The following is an 18844-nucleotide window of genomic DNA, read 5'->3' as shown; positions in this document are numbered from 1 at the left end:
GCCATGCTGGTCATTTGGGAGATGGCACTCCTCAGAAACCTCGGAGAGAACACTGAGAATGAAAAGCTAACAGAACCGCAGTTGTTGGTTTACGTACGTGAGGATCACACCCTGATTTTGCTAGGTTCGTGAGGAACATGATATACTGTTAAGATTTTATTTATTTATTTTTTTTTAATTTTTTTTTTTTTCAACGTTTATTTATTTTTGGGACAGAGAGAGACAGAGCATGAACGGGGGAGGGGCAGAGAGAGAGGGAGACACAGAATCGGAAACAGGCTCCAGGCTCTGAGCCATCAGCCCAGAGCCCGACGCGGGGCTCGAACTCACGGACCGCGAGATCGTGACCTGGCTGAAGTCGGACGCTTAACCGACTGCGCCACCCAGGCGCCCCGATATACTGTTAAGATTTTAAAAATACCTCTTAAAAACATTATACAGTTAACGCCACTGAATGTTTCCAGCTTTCATCATTACAAGTAGTGCTGTAATAAGTGTTCTCATTCACAAATCTTTTTAGGCATTTCTAGATTCAACATGTTTAAGGCTCTTGAGATGTGTTTCCAAACTGCCCTCCAAAAAAGTTGAAAGAATTTTTAGTCTCACCGGGAGGTAAGACTGCTTCGTTGTTCCCCGAGTGAGACGAGGTGTGATCTGATTTTGAACTTTGACAATGCAGCAAGGAAAAAAAAAATGTAAAGAGAGACATCTAGTTTTAGTTGGCTTTTGATTCTGGTAATGGTGGACATTTTTCCTAGATATCTGTTGGTCATTAGGATTTCTTTCCTGCATTGCCTCGCCACGGTCACCCGTGACGTTAATCTCTTTCCCTTGTTGAGTGTGTGCTCGAAACATCTTGCCAAATCGTCTGCTGAAGAGGTGCCATTAATTGACGTTTCTCCTGGAGAGGAAGGGTGCCAACTTCCTCCGGCCCCTGCCAACGCGGAGCTCTATCAAAGTTCTTCATCTTTGCGGAGTTGACAGTCGGACCTTCAGTTTGCGTTCCTGTACTTGAGTGAGGCTGAACCTGCTTTCATCTGTAGAAGCCGTTCACGGGTCATTCTCTGGGAGCTCGTGTCCTTTGCCCATCCGTCGTACTTTCTCACTAGACTGTCATAGGCGAGGATACTTTTGGTTTTCGTTTCTGTTTCTGTGTTTCCCAAAGAGACGTAGGGGAGGGGACATCGAGAAGGGAAGCCTGACAGAGGGGTGAGCGCACGTCCGTGTTGAGCGCTTTTGATTGCCAGTGACAGCTGGCTCAGGTTATCTGAGTTCGTGGCGGGCTTGATTCATCAACAAGAAGGGGTCGGAGGTGAGAAGGCCTCCGGAAGGACCCCAGGACACTGCACAGGTGTCCTGGGGTTAGCTGTTCCAGGGAGGAAGGTGGGGAGGAAGGCGTGAATCGCTCATTCAGCCAAGAGCGCCCGCAGGCACAGTTCCAGACTCCAGATGCAAGGATGAGTCGGGCCGGTCTTCCCCTCCCTGTCCTTCCCAACTGTCCCCTCCCTGGCCCTCCCCAGCCCTCCAACTGTCCCCGACTTGGGCACAGCTCACGTGCACCGGTGACAGGTGAGCTGAATGGCATGGCTCCGGGCACGGACTCACCAAGCGATTTTGTCGGCCCCTGTTCAAGAGGTGATCAGTGGGAGAACTTCCCCTGCCCCTGGATGGAAACTCACCGGCGGGCATCCACCGCTTTCCTGGGCACCCCTGGGGAGTAGAGAAACCGTGCAGTCATTTTACGTTGCCAAACGTGGTCCCCGTTCAGGAATTGGACTGCCGTGTGTCGTAGAAGAGTCAAAGCTTCGAGTGACCACTAACGGCACCGAGTGCCCCCCCCCCAACCCCCGCCGCTGCTCCCAGAGCTGGAGCAGGGGGAAGGAGGCCAGCGTGAGGGCGGGGGAGCAGACCTCCTACTCTTGATGGTCGCTGTCCTAAACCGGCCTCCCTCCTGGGCCTGGCCGGGGCTTAGCTCTCCTCTCATCCTGGTGGGGGACACTCGCAGGGATCTGTGGCGACCCCTCTGCCCCTCCTCCCTCCAGCTCAAGGCCTCTGGTGAGCACTTCCGCATGCGCATGCTGTGACCAATCTTCCCCCCCTCCCACCCCTCCACCTTTGCAGCCCCTAGGAATCCAGTGATTCCCCTCCCCACCCCCCCAGCTTCCTACTTCTGAGCCCTGTTCACCAGCTCAGGACCTCAGGAGGACCCCAGGTGGGCTTGTGGCCTGTGTAGCTCAGGTCTGGCTCAGGGGAGAGGCTTTGCAACTTCTGCCCTGTCAAAGTTGGCATGTGCCAGCCAGCCCCGGTGCCCCCTCCCCTCTGGCTCTCTCTTCTGGCAGATCTGACACCAGAGCTCCGAACCCCCGCCACTAGGGGCCCATTTCAGGCGCTCTCCGTGTCTCCGAAGAGCCTTATCACTAGGCTTAAGGTGTCGAGGGATCTCCCGCCGCCCACCCAACACTCACACGTGATGCACACACAGCGCTGAAGAGGAGAAGGGCTCAGTACAATTCTGCAAGGAAACCATCTCTACAAATTACCTGTTTAAGTATCTGGGCTCTTTTATGCCCTTGCGGTGGGCGAGGATGAAAGAAGGAACAGGTTTTGGAATGAGGCCAGGCATGAAGACACCTGGAGCCGGGAGGCCGGCCACCTGCACGAGTTCCCATCTTGTGATGCTGCCATTGGATGCTAACGTCCTCCTTTCTGGCTGGGCCCGGTTTACTACACGTAGCCCAGGCTCGGCCTGGTGCCCACCCAGGTAAGTGTGAGGTCCTCCTTATAGCAACCCAGTGCCTAGCGTGAGAGGAAGGGCTAGCCTGGAAAGGCAAGGGGGAGGTGGTCAGCCTGCTAGGAATGGTTGAGCAGGTTGTGCACTGCAAAACTCCAGGAGGTGTCATTCACCCCACAGTCCAGGAGGACCCATGAGCCTGAAGGCTACCTGAGGTGACCAGGAGCGTGTGAGCTAAGCCAGAGGGACTAAGGATGCAGAGGAGGGACAGATGTGACAGGTAGTAGGAGAAAGAGCTTCCAGGGTCAGTGGCTTGATTGAAGGAGGGGTGGGGCATGGAGGAGGCTTCTGGGTGGGTGACAGTGTGACTCACCTAGATGGAAGTCAGGAGAACGCATGGGGAGGGTGGGGAGAAAGTGTGCAGGGAGGGGCCTAAGGCCAAGGCCCCTCTGGGACCCCTCTGAAAGAGGTTGGGAGGTGACTGGTCTGAAGCGCAGGAGCAAGTCTGGGCTGGAAAAAGCGCTCTGGGCATCACTAGTGTGTATTTGGAACTGGAAACAGGCCCAGATTAGGTCACCCGAGAGCACGTAGAACTGGATTCTCAACTTCGGTGGGAGCAGGCTGGGGCGTGGGGGCCATTTTTGGTCTTTTCCTAAGAGGGCAGAATTCAATAGCACCGATCAACGTAGTTGTGGGGTGGGGGCGGGGGGCGGGGGCAGGCCAGAGTCTGGGGAAAGGCGGAGCCGCTGAGCTAGGATGTGGCGTGGCCCGGCACGGTGGAGGAACCACTTCTGACTTTTCGACGAATGGGCCTGTGAGCATGTGTCCTAACAGTGTCTGGGGCTGGGGGAGACCAGCTGACCTCAGCCGGCTTTCCTGGGCCACCTGCCTTTACGGCGAGAGAGCTTTTTACACGAATCAGATTGAAGGTTGGGTGGGTAGTATAATGTAAAGCCGGACACCAGTTGTGCTCGTTCTGTTTTGGTCTTTGCAAAGGTATCCGGAGCATCTGAACCAAAGACCAGATTGGCTGTCGTTCTGTTCATGAACGCTGTGGGAGTCTGTCTCTGCTGAAAGCAGGCCGGCAGGAGTGTTTGTAGATTCCCTGGCTGAGTCAGTTCCATGCCACTTGGAAGCCCGGCCCACGGGCACCTCCGTCTGCCTGCACTGCCTTTGATCAGACTCTGCAGGTCCTGATGTCGCGCTAGGCTAGAACTGGACAAGATCTCGTTCTAGAGCAGAGACGGCCAACCCACAGGCACCCAGTAACTTGGCCGACTCAAAGCTAATAAGCAGCCGAGACAGAATGAGGACTCCCCGTTCCTGGTTTTTCTTTTTCTTTTTGTGCAAAGACCTATGCGTTGAGCTGGGAAATTAGCACAGTATTTATTGGCTCGTGTGGTCCAGGAAGAAGCCTGGAGCTCATTGTGGGCAGGATTAAAGACATAAGCAAAGCGAACCTTGCCCCCAACTCAAATGTTGCCTTTAAGAGTATTGAAAAGGATAGTTTGGGAGAGGGCATAGTTTTCTCCATGATATTAACCTAAAAGCCCAGTAGACCACATTTATAATTATATCCAAACCGCTTATCACAAGGGTAATAAACCTTTTGGAATTTTGCTACCATCGTATAAGGTGTGGGTGTGTGCGGTTTGGGATAATTAACAGTAAGAGGCAGTAACAGGGAAGCATAGTAGTAGTAGTACTGAGATCTGGGATTTTAACCCAAAGACACACGCTAAAACTGCGCAGAAGAGAAGACACAGTCTCGGGCAGGGCGGTGGGATTCTTCCAACCCTGTCGGTGACAGGTACGTAGTAAAACCCTTTCTGTCTATAATCTCTCACGGGAGGTTTAAAGCATGAGAGCCATCCTTCTTCTGAGTTAAGACGTTCCATTTTAAAGAGAGTAATGCTTTTCACATAAAGACTGGTAAGAACAAGGATGCCTTAGATGTGGGCGGGAGGGGGTTTCAGGCTCTGGCCCTCTTCGTTTCCTGATGCCCATCTATGGTGGGTATCCCCATTCGAGAAGGGGTTTCAGAGAAGTACTTTCACTATTACTGCAATTATGGGAAGTAAAAATTCATTTTAATATAGAATACAATTTGAAGCAATAGGTCATATTTAAATAAGGGATTTTAAAGAAATATGCCAGTGGTTACAGATTTTAGCTACCGGGGCGAAGGGCAAAATTTTAATGCCTCGTGTACAACAGAAAAGGGAAATGTAGTTCGAATTAGGAAATCATGTAATTTGGGAGGTATAAACAGACTGATGGTTCCAATAAGAAAATCAAGAAACTAAAAGCAATCTCAGTCACATGCCAACTTTAAGCTTTACTTAAAGTAAAATTAGAGTATGAAGACTATTTGACAATACATGAGCATAAATTCTGCCCTCCCGGAAATAACCAAAAAAGGAAAGCATATGTAAATGCCCTTAACAAAAAGTTATGTCTGTGAAATACACATGTAGCCATTGTTCAAGGGCAATGTGTATTTTATATTGACCTCTGCGGTCAGTTTTAATCAAAGGCTACACAGATATTTTGATGTGATCAGTTTCAATTAAACCCACAATTTTGATGTGAAATTGAAAAGCTGGTAAACTGGAAGCCACAGCACATGTGCAGAGACTCCCAGGAGACCTCATTTTGTTAAAAAAAAATCCGGGATCACTGCGAACGTTGAGATCTGAAAGGAAAAAGGAGGTAATTTTATCCTTCCCTTGCAGGATCCTGTACCGGGGTCCTAAATCCTGGATCATACCCAGAGTATTGGCCCCAGAAGGAGCCTTAGCAGTGATGGCCCAAGCCTCTACTGTGCAGGCGACGAGTGTGAGGCCAGAAAGGGGTGAGTGATGTAGAAGGCCGTGCCATTTAAGCTGTCCTTCAACGAATGAGCACAGCCTTGTGAGTCTGGAACAGAACTCATGGGCGGCTCTGGCAAGGTTTCCGAAGTTCTCCGACTAGCTCCTTGGTCATTTCAGCTTTCGATATCTGCCCTCTCCATACATCGCTAAGCAAACCAAACACATCACAAGTTGCTGTGGATTCGCCTCTACAAGCGTGAATGTGGCACCGCTAGGGGAACGTGCCTGCTTTGTGGCAGCTGGTCCTGGCTGCGGTTGCCGGGCGATGTGTAGACTTTGTTCGACCAGGGTGGTCTGCACTTCACCTTCATAGCAGATCCATCCAGAGTGTGAGTCCCCTATGCTTGTGGCCCCATGCTTCAGGGAACAGAGTCCACCTGGCTGTGATGTGTCCCAGCTCCAAATGCACCATTTCTTGTCCCCGATTCATGGCTGGAGAACGTCTGCCTCTCAACTTTATGGTGCCAATCAATCTCCATATGCCACTGAATTTCCATGAAGCCAGACCGTGAATGATAATCATCTTAAGCTGGTCTGTCTCCAGCTTTCCTTAACCTAAGGAAACCACTTCCACTTCTGGACACAGGAAGGGATCCTACCTCTTGTGAGGTTTTGTTTTGTTTTAATTTTAGAAAGAAAGTGCGAGGAAGGGAGAGAGGCAGAGAGAGAGAGAGACAGAGAGAGAGATTGACTCCCAAGCAGGATCCACACTCAGCACAGAGCCTGATGCAGGGCTCAATCCGATGACCCTGGGATCATGACCTGAGCCGAAATCAAGAGTCAGATGCCCAACCAACTGAGCCGCCCAAGCGCCCCTCTTCTGCATTTCTGTTTACATGCACGGACTGTGGAAGCTCATGGTGCTTTGTAACCTAACTCAAAAAGAGGTGCAGTATAAGAAATGTGCTGAATCTATGTGTAGCCGACTGCCATCTACACAAGCACATAGGTCTTACACAGACTTGGAGACCTGGCCGATTATAAATGAAGCAGGGAAAAAATCTTTCAGAACCAGTAGGACTCGGCAAAGAATGACTTAAAAAGAATGCTCAGGGGGCGCCAGGGTGGCTCAGTCAGTTGAGCAGCCGGCTTCCGCTCAGGTCCTGATCTCACAGTTCGTGGGTTCGAGTCCCACGTCAGGCTTTGTGCTGACAGCTCAGAGCCTGGAGCCTGCTTCAGATTCTGGGTCTCCTTCTCTCTCTGCCCCTCCCCTGGCTCACACTCTGTGTCTCTCTCTCTCTCAATAATAAGCATTAAAAAAAAAAAGAATGATGACTTAGGAGTTCCACCTTTGGTGCTCTGCTTAGCAGAGGCTAACAGTTCGAACTTTCCCTTTTGAGAAGAAAGTCAGCTCAGAACAAGCTCTCACCATCTCTTCTCCATCATTTTTCCCTTTTGAGATCAACACACACACACGCACACACACACACACACACACACCCCTCTTTTCTGACCTCTGAGCGGAGTTTGGGGTTATTTTGATTACGTAATAAAATTCCGCTCATTTTGAACATTGGCGTAGTTCGCTTCAGAGGTGTAGCCTTCGAAAGGGCAGGGCCTTTTCGTACATTCGTCTGCAGACTGCTTCTACATCCTGTTTCACGTGTGGTTACATCAGCTGATGAGTCATGTGACGTTTTGCTATTTCAAATGACAGAAAGAGAGACTCAACCACACAGAGGGAGCCTCTCGAATGTTTACCAAACATGTGGCTCAAAAACATGCTTTTCTCTGGTTCAGACGCTTTTTATGAAAGAGGCGTGTGAGGCTGTGCGTGAGGACAGCTGTCTACGGAAGGCAGGTGGGATCGACGGGTTTCATGGACTTGGCTGCAACGCACAGGTCTCAACACTACAAACTGCCCTGTCTCATAAAGCCCTGCCCATCGCGATGTTGGTTACAAAAAAGTGGCAGGACTTAGAACATAAAAAGACCCCTTTTTCTGGTCTGTCCGTCACTTTGAAAGCTTCATCATAAGTTCAGGGGTCAGCTGACCTGCAGAATAAGAGGCCAGAAGCTGTGGCTGGTTGAAACACAGCTGAAGTAGCAATTTTAAACATTTCATATTAGAGCGCGAGTGGGGGAGAGGGGCAGAGGGAGAGAGAGAGAACCTCAAGCAGGTTCCATGCTCCGCGTGGAGCCCGACGCGGGGCTTGATCCCACGATCCTGGGATCGTGACCTGAGCCGAAATCAAGAGTCAGACAACCTAACAGAGCCACCCAGGCGCCCCTGAAGTGGAAAGATTTTTTAAATAACGGGAAAATATTTCTCAAGCTAATGTCACTTAAGTACAACAGCACAAATACTTCCTATTTTGCAACACTGGTTCTTGGTCCCTCCCACTTCAGTCTGAATTAAGGAAAACAACTCTAGTCAGAGAACCACTGAGTCTTTAAATTGTTTTGTTTCTAGAAACTAAGAGCACATACCGAAGCTTTACTTGGCCAATCTGATACATCCTGAACCAGCGCGGAAGCTACTCTTTCTGATGGAATCAGCCACCCAGGGACATTTCCAAAGCCAAACCACCCGCCAGGGCTAACACACAAACAAGACGAGCCCAACACAGGCAGCGAGGGGCCTGGCCCGGCTTGCACCCAGTGATGTCAAGCAATAGCCTCTCGTGCCCAAATTAAGAATCCCAAACAGGTGAGGGGTTCTGGCCACTGAGCAGACCTGTCAGCTCGTCCTGAGCCTCACGGCCGACAGGTCCAACCCTATCATGACCTCCCCGGAGCCAGCCTCACCTGGTCCTTGGTGCTCAGTTCCTGGGCATCTGATGTCCAGTGCCACCAAGCTCCAAGCGGAACAGAGCACACGACACCTGCATGTTTAGAATGACCTGGCATATGACCCTCAAAAAAAGCAGGGAGGCCACAAAAGGAGCTACTCTGACCTGGGTTTGCACAGAGAAAACCCTCAGTATAAAAAGACTGCACTGAGCTGCCCTAACTCACTTCTCAGCATTCACGTTAAAAAAGGCTTTAGATTGTATGTTTTCTATAAGTCACCCAACACGGAGAAAGTCACGGCAGGTCTTTTCATGGTCCTCGAGATGTCAGCTGAGCAACTTGCAATAAAAAAGAAACCTGCGTTGGGGAACTCTTTTTTGGACGGCAGAGTCAAATGTGTGCCCCTCCTTACTCTAAAAAGCAGGAAGGAGAAGTGTCTTCTCCTTTCTGGTTTGACCACCTTTCCTGTCTCTGTGGGTCAGCACAGAGCCAGGAAGCTGCAAGCATCAGGGTTTGCCTTACAAGTTTAAGTGCGTGTGTTAGGCCTCGAATTAAGCAGCCCGAGTGAAGGAACCGTGTGAGGGATGGTGTGCTTCCAGACAGCAGTTTTTGGACACATCTTGCACAATCTCTGTCGTCGTGGTCTGGGTTTGGGGCATCACCCCGTGTTCTCTGAGATGGAAATGGCCCATTTATGGCCGTGAATGTTCATCACCGACAAAATCTCTAAAGTTCTAAATGACGCGTTCTAGGTGCTTAACGAAGGGTCTCTAGCTGATCTTTCCCCGACTTAGAAGAGGTGGCTTTTTCAATTTGATTTTTAAGCTCCAGGCCCACAAGCATGAAATAGTCACACGTGTTAAAAAATACTGCTGTTTAATTTTCTAGTCACGTACTTTTAAAAAGCTGATACAATTAGACGTTTCCCCCGTCTTCTCAGATCTGCCCCTGAAACCACCCAAAGGCTGTGCATCTTAATTTCCAGCGCTCATATATATGGAGGAAAAGTCGCTCGGGGGAAGCACATGAAGATTTGTCCCCATGGTGGGCACACCCAAGGGTCACTTGTCCAGAAACGTGAATGCAACCCTGCGATGGTCATGGCTGACTTGCCCTTACATTCTTTTTTCTTTTTCTTTTTTTTTTTTTTAATGAGGAACAATATGATTACACAGCACTGAAAACAATAAACACAAAAGGCTCGCCTTTTTCCTTTTTTGCCCTTCCGGCAAAGTATTCCATTCCCACTATTGTCTATGCCAGCTGATCCCAGTTACACCCGTCACCCACCCAGAATTAAAAATAGTTCTCTTGTCATCTACTGATCCTCACATTTATATACAAGTGACTCTGTAAAACTGTAAGAAGATACAATACAATACGTTTCAACTGCAGGTACGTGGAGCACACAAGCAATCACCGTATTGTATTAGAGACCTTTTATTGAAAATGCGAAAATAGGAAATGTATTATAGCCTAAAATAAATTACATAACATATACAGTATATATATCTTTAAAATATTTTTGTGTTTAGGTTCTTTCAGTCTAGAATTTTGACTAAATCAAGAATTTAGTGAACTGTGTCCATAATTTTTTAAAGAAAAAACCCGCTTTCCAAAACTTAGAAAAATATACTGCACTGAATGGATTTCAAATGTGTCATTTCAGGGAGTATCACATAGTGACTTTGCTATCGTTTATAAAATGTTTTATCGTGTGGCGTGAAATTACCTGCACCGCATGGTTATGACTAAAAGGAGCGGAACCAGGTAATGAATCTACTTCAAAAGTTACGATACAGCAACCTGGCATTAGAATGCTAGATTATGACTTAAAGCTTCAGTTCACTGTAAAAACTAAGACCGCGAAGTTAGAATGCTCCATTTCACTTGCTCTAGCGCCATCTTCAGGAAAGGTGAGTGAGAAACAAGCCTTCAGGGAAAGTCATGCCGGAGACGCTGAAATTTGGAGATGCGCGTTTGTGACAACTTAAAAAAAGTTAGCTCATGTATGTACACGGCGGGGTCTGAAACGCGGGAGCTCGCTCAAAGCTAGGACAATGCCGGTGAAAGGCGATCGTTCAGTCCGCGCGACTCCCCTGGCATCTCGAACCTTCCTACAGGGAGGAGGTCAGGCCCGTCCGTCCGTCCGTGCAGCGCGTTCACAGGTGCATTCCTCAGTGTGAACGGCCACTCCAGGCCGCAGCCTGTCGCGGACCCCCCGCGCGCACGAGTGTGGCAGACGGCTCCGGGCTGCAGGGCGGAGGCCTCCGGGGCCACGTCTCTGTGTACAGCCAGGCTCCTGCTCCTGGGAAGCCGATCCAAGAAAGCCGAGTTGTAACCTGCTGATTCGTTAAGAGAGATGCAAAGGGACGGGGTCAAGTCTGGCCTGCTGGGCAGTGGTGGCGAGGGCGCTGATGGCACAGCCGCAGTCCTTTGGTTCCAAGTGGAGATTGTCCGAGGGAGGAGACGGCCCGTTCTACGAGGCAGCCGCGTCTTCTGGATGTTCGGGAAGCGGGGGCGCGAACTCGGTTGTTCCGTTGGTTTTTTACAAAGCGGTGGCGGAGACCGGCGTCGAGGTCCCCCCCCTCCCCCCCCCGCAGGGCGGGCATACCCAGTGTGCCCGGGAGTTTGCACGAAACCTTCCAATCAAGGCCTCTTCCGTTAAACCAAAACCAAAACCAAAACCAAAGCCAAGAAGAGAACAAAACACGACGGGAGAGGAGACGATGCTGCAGAGCCATCTCGAGCGCCCCTGCTGCGCCTGCGTCCCGGCCTTAGTCGTTCTCCTCTCGCATTTCCACGACGTCCGTCCCCTCCTCTGCTGGCGGGATGTCCGTCATCGCCGAGTCCTCCCCCTCGGCCGCAGTCTCGTTCTCCATCTTCTTTTTCTAGACCCAAGAAGACCCGTCAGTGTGGGGCTGGGACAGGGCCCCGTCGCAGAACAGGGAGGGGCCGCCAGGGTCTCCGGGGCGGGGCCCTCGTGGCAGACCTGGGACTCGTTTATGGTTGGGGTGACCTCACCAAGGCTGCATCTCCGGGTACTGGGGCGGGGGGGGGGGAGGGAAGGGGGTGCCGCTAGGAGCTTCGGGGAACCCCGTCTGCCCCCTCCTGGCCGCTAGCGGGAGCGCACCGTCAGCTGAGTGCAGCCCCTCCCCACGCCTCCTCCTTCCACCACCTGCCAACTGCTCTCACTTCCGATGAGCTTGGGCTCACCTGCTCTCGGAGTATTCTCCCCCTCCAGGCCAGCCCCGGGTCTGTGTCTCCTGCCCTGCTCGTCGCCTGTCCCAGTTCCTGGTGACTGTACTGCCCGCCTTGCAGTAAATGGCCTCTCTCCATGCCCTGACCTCTTTTCCTTGGGGATCAGGTTCTCCAGAGCCACCCGCCATTCTCAGCTCCCTGGAGACCCTGTCTTTATTAACACCCTCCGCACCACTGGCCCGCCAGCTTCAAGGGCCTGGTCCTCCACCTCCTGCCACTGTCTGGCCCCTCCTTCCAGGACCCTGCCCCCACAACCCATGGGCCTTCTGGTCCCTTCTCTCCTCTTTCATCAGCTCAAATGAAACGCTCAACAATTATAGTCACTTCGGTGCCTCTCTCTGCTGTAACGTCACTTGCAGGCAAAACCCCCGACCTCGGTTGGGTCCAAATCTCTGCCAATGTCCGCCTTCATCACCCAGCTGCCGTGGCTGGGGTATCATACTGGTGAGCCTGGGACATCCATTCTTGGCCCCTTCCCCTCCTCTACCCAACCTTTCCCTGGCTAATCTCACTCTCCTGCTCCCTAAGTGGTCATAATCTTAGGACTGTGCCTTCAAACAGGTAACCCTGCAGGATAAACGAATTACCTGGTAACAGAGTACGTTGTGTGTGTGTGTGTGTGTGTGTGTGTGTGTGTGTGGTGGGCAGCTGGGAAGACTTTCCTGTGGCATGTTATCTCAGGTTGAAGAGGGGAAGGGATTTGCAGAGGCAGAGAGTGGGGAGATCACCCAACATTTTCTAGACTTTCACAGTGATCGAGTCGTAGTTGGTAAGGACTCAGAGGACGGATCGGTCGCAAAGGGAATCACCTTTCTGGCATTTTCCTGTGTGGTCAAAGCATGATATAGTTTCTACAAGTTTTAGTTCTCTAGAGGCAACGCTAGGATGCAGGATTGTGTCCTCAATGTCCCTCCTGAGCAGGACGGCTGCCTTTTGAAACAAGGCAGGTTTAAGGAATCCTGTACATGACAGCATCATAAGGTATCCCCTTGTTGTTGAAACTGACCCAGGGCTGACATACTCTGGCCATGAGGCTCACCCACACGGGAGGGGCCCTGGAGTTCTGGTGAGCAGTGTGGACCCAGTGGAGGTAGGGGACGAACGTGGGGTGCCACCACCTTGCCGCCTCCTGCTGTGGGCCCTTGGGAGCCGCTCGGGTCTCCCTACACCTGGGGAGGCTTCGCGGCCGGCTCACCTGTTTCCGATAGACGTAGCACGCTGCTATGGCAACCATGGTGGATTCTCCCACAAACCCCGCCAGGAGGGAGCCCACGCCCAGGGTGGCTCCGTGTACCCTGGGGATGAGAACACAAAGGCCATCTGTCCGTTGAAGCCGTGCTGAGGCACAAATAGAGTGGAAACCCAGTGGAAAGCAGACAAGACAGGAACCAACTGCACTTGAGATCCGCCGGTAAGGGCTGCACCTCGTAAGTGGCCCGCCTGTGGGAGGGCACCTGGAGCTCTGAGGCGAGCTACCCCCCCACCCCAAGGTCTTGGCTCCACATCTGCTGGCTGGGCCACGGGCCACGTCCCCCTTGCTCGTGAGCCCACAACCCTTCCTGCCCTCGTCTCCATACAGAGACGGGACTCTGAGGGTGGGGGCTGACGACTCCTTTCCTCCCTCTTGTTATTCCCCTTCTGCCTGCCACCCGCAGCAGGTGCTCAGCGAATAGTGTGAATGGGCCTGACCCCGGAAGTATTCTAGAAAGGAGCTGAGCAGCCTCCCACCTCCTGGCTCGGCAGAGAAAGAAGGTATCGCTCTGCATTTCTAGCTCTAGATGTGCTCGGGGGGATGCCATGTGAAAATGCAGATGTACTTAGGTGGCAGAAGGACCCGCAGGAACCCCCCCCCCCCCCCCCCGACAGCATACCCCAGGTAGGGCAGGACCACGAGGCTGGTGATGAGGACGATGATCCGCAGCACAGAGCTGGGGGCCAGGACAAAGGTCTTCTTCAGAGTCATCAGCCACCCGGTGAGATGGGCCCTCACAGTGACTGTGGGGACAGCAAAGGACTCGTCAGCAACACCCCGCTTCTCCCGGTCCTCAGACTCCCCCCCCCCCCCCCCACCCCGCGCCTCGCCAGCCTACCCGAGGTCGTGGGGCAGCTGGGGAGGACCCAGGCCTTGCTGCTGCTGCCCTGGGCTGGCCTCCGTATCTCCCTGCCGGGGTTCCTGACCCTACTTCTGGGCCTGGGATAGCCCCGTCTGGCCTCTTCGCAGCCCTGAGCATCCAGACAGCCGGGTGCGGGCACCTGCCTTTCTCCACTCTGACTGCCGGCTGTCTTTGGCTCGGCCCGGCCTGCCCCTGGGACCCCCTGCCCACCCTGTCCCTGCCCCAACCCCCTGACCTGCCTCCAGCCCCGATCTGATTTCTCTTCTCTAAAAAACAGAGAAAAGCGGCCACTTGCGGGGGTCAGTTTTGACTGTGGGTATGAGGGGACCCCTGTCTTCCCAGGACACCTGTGTGGGGGGTGTGGCGACCAGAGGTCAGGGAGGGAAGGACGAAGCTCTCCTGATCTCCTTCCCAGCCCTCCCGGCCCCTGGAACCCCGGTCATCTCCTCTTCTCCTTCCCTAACTGTGCCCCCCTTGTTTCGACACGTCACTGTTTCTCAAAGACCTCGGTGCATTCCCCGTGTCGCCTCCCCATCCACGCTAGTGAACTGGGGCGCGGGGCAGGGCGCCCGGCCTGAGCACAGAGGAGGGACGTGTGAAGCAGGGACTGAATTTGGCCTTGGAGGCCACAGACACTCCTTGTCGGGAAGAGGTGCCCCGGATGTTTGGATCCATCTGAAAGCGCAAGTAGCTGAAGGAAGCTGCGGCCTAGGCCTAGTCGTCTGTCGCAGGGTCGGCAGCCCCGGGCTGGGGCCGAGACATGAGACCTTCGTGCAGGGGGACGTGCTCACTCCTGGGGTGAAAACTCCCGTCCAGGATACATTCAAAGGGGGACTCTGCGGCCCTCCTCGTCGAACGGGGTGCCCTGCCTGCCTTCCCCGGGGGGGGGGTGTTGTGTTTACACAGCACAGATGCACACTTGGGTTTGGCTGAGCGAGAGGGCGGGGGGCGCACGCGGAATGCTAATGGGCTTGGCCCACCCCCCGCAGGTTGCAAAGACAGCCGGGGCCTGACAGCTGGCTGGAAGGCCTTAGACTGATAGACACAGAAGTGAGTTGAGAGATTAAAAGCCACTCCACCCCCATCCCAGCTGGATCCCCGTCCCAGCTGGAATTCTCTGGGGCCCCCAGTCCCTCCTCCAGCTGGGCCTGGGGAAGGAGCAATATGGGCCCCAATCTCCAGCAGGGGGCAGCCTCCTCGAGGTGGGGTCGCCTGGCACAGCTTGGCTCCCCCAGGGTCCCCCCGCCCCCGACAAAGACCAGACACACCACCCCACGGCCACGATCTTCCACTCCTCCGTTTTTGCCACAGCTGGGAAGGTGACACCGAGAGACCCAGCCTCCAGGAATGCTTGGCATCTGAGAGCAGGGGTGGCTTGTGACCCGGTTCAGGGATGGCGCCATCAGTCCTGACCTCCTCTAGTTCGTGGCTCATTTCTTAACTCGGGCTTTGTCAATTCTGGCTGCCCTGCTGAATGATTCGGCGGATTTGGGCACTAAGTGTTTTGTTTTTTTTTTTAAAGATTGTATTTTTAAGTAATCTTCACATCGAACGTGGGGCTCTAACTCACAGCCCTGAGGTCCAGAGCAGCACGCTCTACCCACTGAGCCAGCCAGACACGCCTGCACCATACATTTTTGGATAATGACATGCACTTGGTATAGAATTTAAAAGGTGCAGAAGGGAATGCAGCACAAAGTCTTCCTCCCGGTCCTGACTCCTGCCTTCCGGAGGCAACCACGGTTACCAGTTTGGTGGGTGACTTCTAGGAACAGTAAGTGGGCAGGCACACGACACGCAGACGTGGCGACGCCTTCGTCGCGGGAGAATCGGCACACCCACCGACCATTCCTCAGCCTGCTTCGCTCCTCTCGTAAAGAACCACCTTGCTCCCGTATAGTAAGCCTCCTCCTACTGTGTCCGCTTGGGAATTTTCAGACTGGCTTAGTGTTTAGCTGTGGACACTTGACTTTCTGGCCATACGCCATCTGGCCTCAACCCTGCCCCCAGATTTTTTTTTTTTAACTTTTTTTTAATATTTATTTTTGAGAGCGAGACAGAGCATGCGTGGGGGAGGGGCAGAGAGAGGGAGACAACAGAATCCGAAGCTGGCTCCGGGCTCCGAGCTGTCAGCACAGAGCCCGACGCGGGGCTCGAACCCACAAGCCGTGAGATCATGACCTGAGCTGAAGTCAGATGCTCAACCGACAGAGCCACCCGGGCGCCCCTAACTCTGCCCCCAGAGTCTTAACTCCAGCACTACTCTTTCTTTGCACATCGGCAGGTTTTAGTCATCGTCCACCTTCCTATTTTTTTTTTTTTTTGCGTGTTACTTTTTAAATAACATATTATAAAACTGACTTCTGAGCAGACAGTTCCAAGAATTCTAACACGTGCAAAGATCTGTGTAGCCACCGCCACCATCAGGGCACGGAACAGTTCTATGGCCCCGAAGACTCCTCACGTTGTCCCTTTGGGTGTGCTGTTTACCGTGTGTGCGACCTCTGACCTTGGAGAACAAATTAGGGCTGGGCTGTCTGATTTGTTTCTTAAACTTTCAGCCTACTGGATAAAATGTGTTTGCACGTTTCCAATCCACTGCAAAATGTTATGTTCTGTTTTGGTTTTTTTAAGTGTCAGCTTTTTTTTTTTTTAAACATTTATTTTTGAGAGAGAGAGAGAGAGAGAGAGAGACAGCAAGAGCAGGTGAGGTGCCGAGAGAGAGGGAGACAGAGAATCCCAAGCAGGCTCCGTGCTGTCACCACAGAGCCTGAACTCACAAACCACGAGATCACGACCGGAGTGGAAATCAAGAGTCGGACACTTAACCCGCTGAGCCACCCAGGCGCCCAAAATGGTTTGTTCCTGTTTGGGACGTCCTTGCAGACATTTCCCGAGAAGGAAGACTGAATCGGGCATGAGGGTAAACCGGAATGTTCCTTTCATTCTGTGTCTTTACCTGGCACCGGGAAGAAGGAGAAGATACGCAAGGGGACAACGCAGAGCTCTGCAAAGGCGAAGTCCACTCCGATGATGTCTATCAAAATCTTCTCGGAAACGTTGGGGGTCCAGAACATCACGAAACAGAGCTGGGGGCAGAGAGCACAGTCAGCGAGGTCATTAAGAGAAGGCACATGTGAGTGACGTGGCATTGGGGCAGGTGTCCCATGACCCTGAGGAGCTAGGAAAGAGGGCGAATGGTGCGCCTGTCCTCAAACCGCTGCCGTCCTTTGTTCTCACCTTCAGACACGGGCCCCCGCCCATTTGCCACAAGTGCCCCAGAGGGAGCCCAGCAGTGGGCAGATGTGGCATGCATCTGAGTGGGTAGCCCAGCTAGTGAGGGAGACCCGTGTGCTCTCGTGAGCGGCTTAACTACTGTGCTAAGCAGCTCGGTCAGTTCGGGGTGACCATGCTCAGTACTGTGATTTTTATAGGTTTTTAAAAAAAATCTTTTTTTTAATGTTTTAATTTATTTTTGAAACAGAGACAGAGCATGAGCAGGGGAGGGGCAGAGGGAGGGGAGACCCAGAATCCGAAGCAGGCTCCAGGCTCCGAGCTGTCAGCACAGAGCCCGACGCGGGGCTCGAACTCACAGACCGCGAGATCATGCCCTGAGCCGAAGTCGGACGCTCCACCGACGGAGCCACCCAGGCGCCCCTGTGATTTTTTATAGCTTTAACCAAAGAGTTAGAAGTGACCTGAAAGCATCTGGAATATTCTGCATGCACAGAGCCACACTGAATCAGCACACCTAATGAAAAAGGAAACAGTGACGCTTAAATTAATGATAGGTTCTGGAGCTCTCCGAGGTCGAGTTGAGCGAATAAGAGACAATTCCCACAAAATGTGCACCTTTGGAGAGCAGGTGGGCAAGCAGTAAACTGATTTAACAGACCCAAGAAAATGGCATCTTTTTTTTTTTTTTTTTTTAATATTACAGAGACAGCGAGAGTCGGGGAGAGGGGCTAGAGGCGGAAAGAGAGAGAACCCTAAGCAGACTCCATGCTCAGCAGGGAGCCTGACACAGGGCTTGATTCCACGACCCTGGGATCATGACCTGAGCCGGGATCAAGAGTCAGATGCTCAACGGACTGAGCCGCCCAGGCGCCCTGAAAATGGCATGATCTTAAACTGATGGGGAGAAGCGAGCTGTCTGCAGCTCTTCCCTTTCCCCCCCCGGGTCAGGAAATGTGGTGACAGGCCCTTCTGGAAGTGGGGGTGAAAGCGGGGCCAACAGCAGGCTGCTGAAAAGCCTAGTTAGTAAGCAACTTGTCCACAGTTGCTCTTGCACAGCTCGTGACGGTGTCCCTTGAACTTGGCAGGGCCCTGGACTTTCATGTCTGGATAACGTCGGTACAGTGGAGGGCAGGTGCTGCCCAGGAAAGAGGGGGGTTAAGGGAGGACGACCCTGAAGGTCCTGTCTTCTTCCTCTGCTCAGTTCCTGCAACACAGGAAAAACCAGCTGCATCCCTCCCACGGAGGAGACCAGGGTTCCTGAGACTAGAGGCTCCTGATGAGGCCCCGCCCCCATCCCCACCCCTCCAGCCACCAGCAAGGCCCACACAGGGGACAGGCCACCCCCACACATGCACGGTTGTCAGTCGGCTTCTGATGCCCATCCGTACAGATGAGGAGACAGCCAGGGATCACCAGACTTCGAGGAAGGCCTTAGAGCTGAAGAGGCTAAAACAAAGGGAAAAAATTTTTGAAGGAAACACAGACAGTGCAGAGACAGAAAGATGGACAGGTGTGTGGGCATACATGCACAGGTACACAGTTCACACACACACACACACAGAGAGAGAGAGAGAGAGAGAGAGAGAGAGAGAGAGAGAGAGAGAGGCGGGGTGGGGGGGAAGGAACTTTCCCCCATTGATATTCCCAGAGTGATGGGAGAAGATACTAACTACATCCATGAAACAGGGACCAAATGGAAATGTTATTTTAAAAGGACGAAGAACAAGACAGTACTTCTGAAAAATAAAAAAGATTAAATCAGAAATAAGAAATTCACACAGTCACAGTAAGAGAAAGTTGAAGAAATCTACAACAAAGATGGAGCCGGACAACGAGAATGGATTCAAAGAACAGAAATAAAGGACGAGTCTGGGACGCCGAACACTCAAATAACA

General features: G+C 52.5%; 1 protein-coding gene and 1 long non-coding RNA gene across 3 annotated transcripts in view; one reads left to right on the top strand and one right to left on the bottom strand.

Annotated features, from left to right (window-relative positions):
* The first annotated feature begins 3445 nt into the window (after positions 1–3445).
* On the top strand, positions 3446–9739 carry LOC109492208. Its single transcript, XR_002736229.2, has 2 exons — positions 3446–5585; positions 8018–9739. It is a non-coding gene; the product is annotated as an uncharacterized LOC109492208 (long non-coding RNA).
* ANKH (ANKH inorganic pyrophosphate transport regulator) overlaps positions 9197–18844 on the bottom strand; it is a 141036-nt gene continuing 131388 nt past the window's right edge. For both annotated transcript variants that reach the window (XM_019812703.3, XM_011287018.3), the window contains 4 exons: positions 16672–16801; positions 13470–13593; positions 12794–12893; positions 9197–11228 (listed from right to left, as the gene is read on the bottom strand). In XM_019812703.3, coding sequence (XP_019668262.1) covers positions 11115–11228; positions 12794–12893; positions 13470–13593; positions 16672–16801 — 468 coding nt within the window. In that variant the 3' untranslated portion in view covers positions 9197–11114. The remainder of the gene's footprint in view (positions 11229–12793; positions 12894–13469; positions 13594–16671; positions 16802–18844) is intronic.

This window comes from Felis catus, chromosome A1, assembly GCF_018350175.1.
Source record: "Felis catus isolate Fca126 chromosome A1, F.catus_Fca126_mat1.0, whole genome shotgun sequence".
NCBI classification, from domain to species: Eukaryota; Metazoa; Chordata; class Mammalia; order Carnivora; family Felidae; genus Felis; species Felis catus.
The sequence above is the reverse complement of the archived record's forward strand: the minus strand, read 5'-3'. Positions and strand labels throughout refer to the sequence as shown.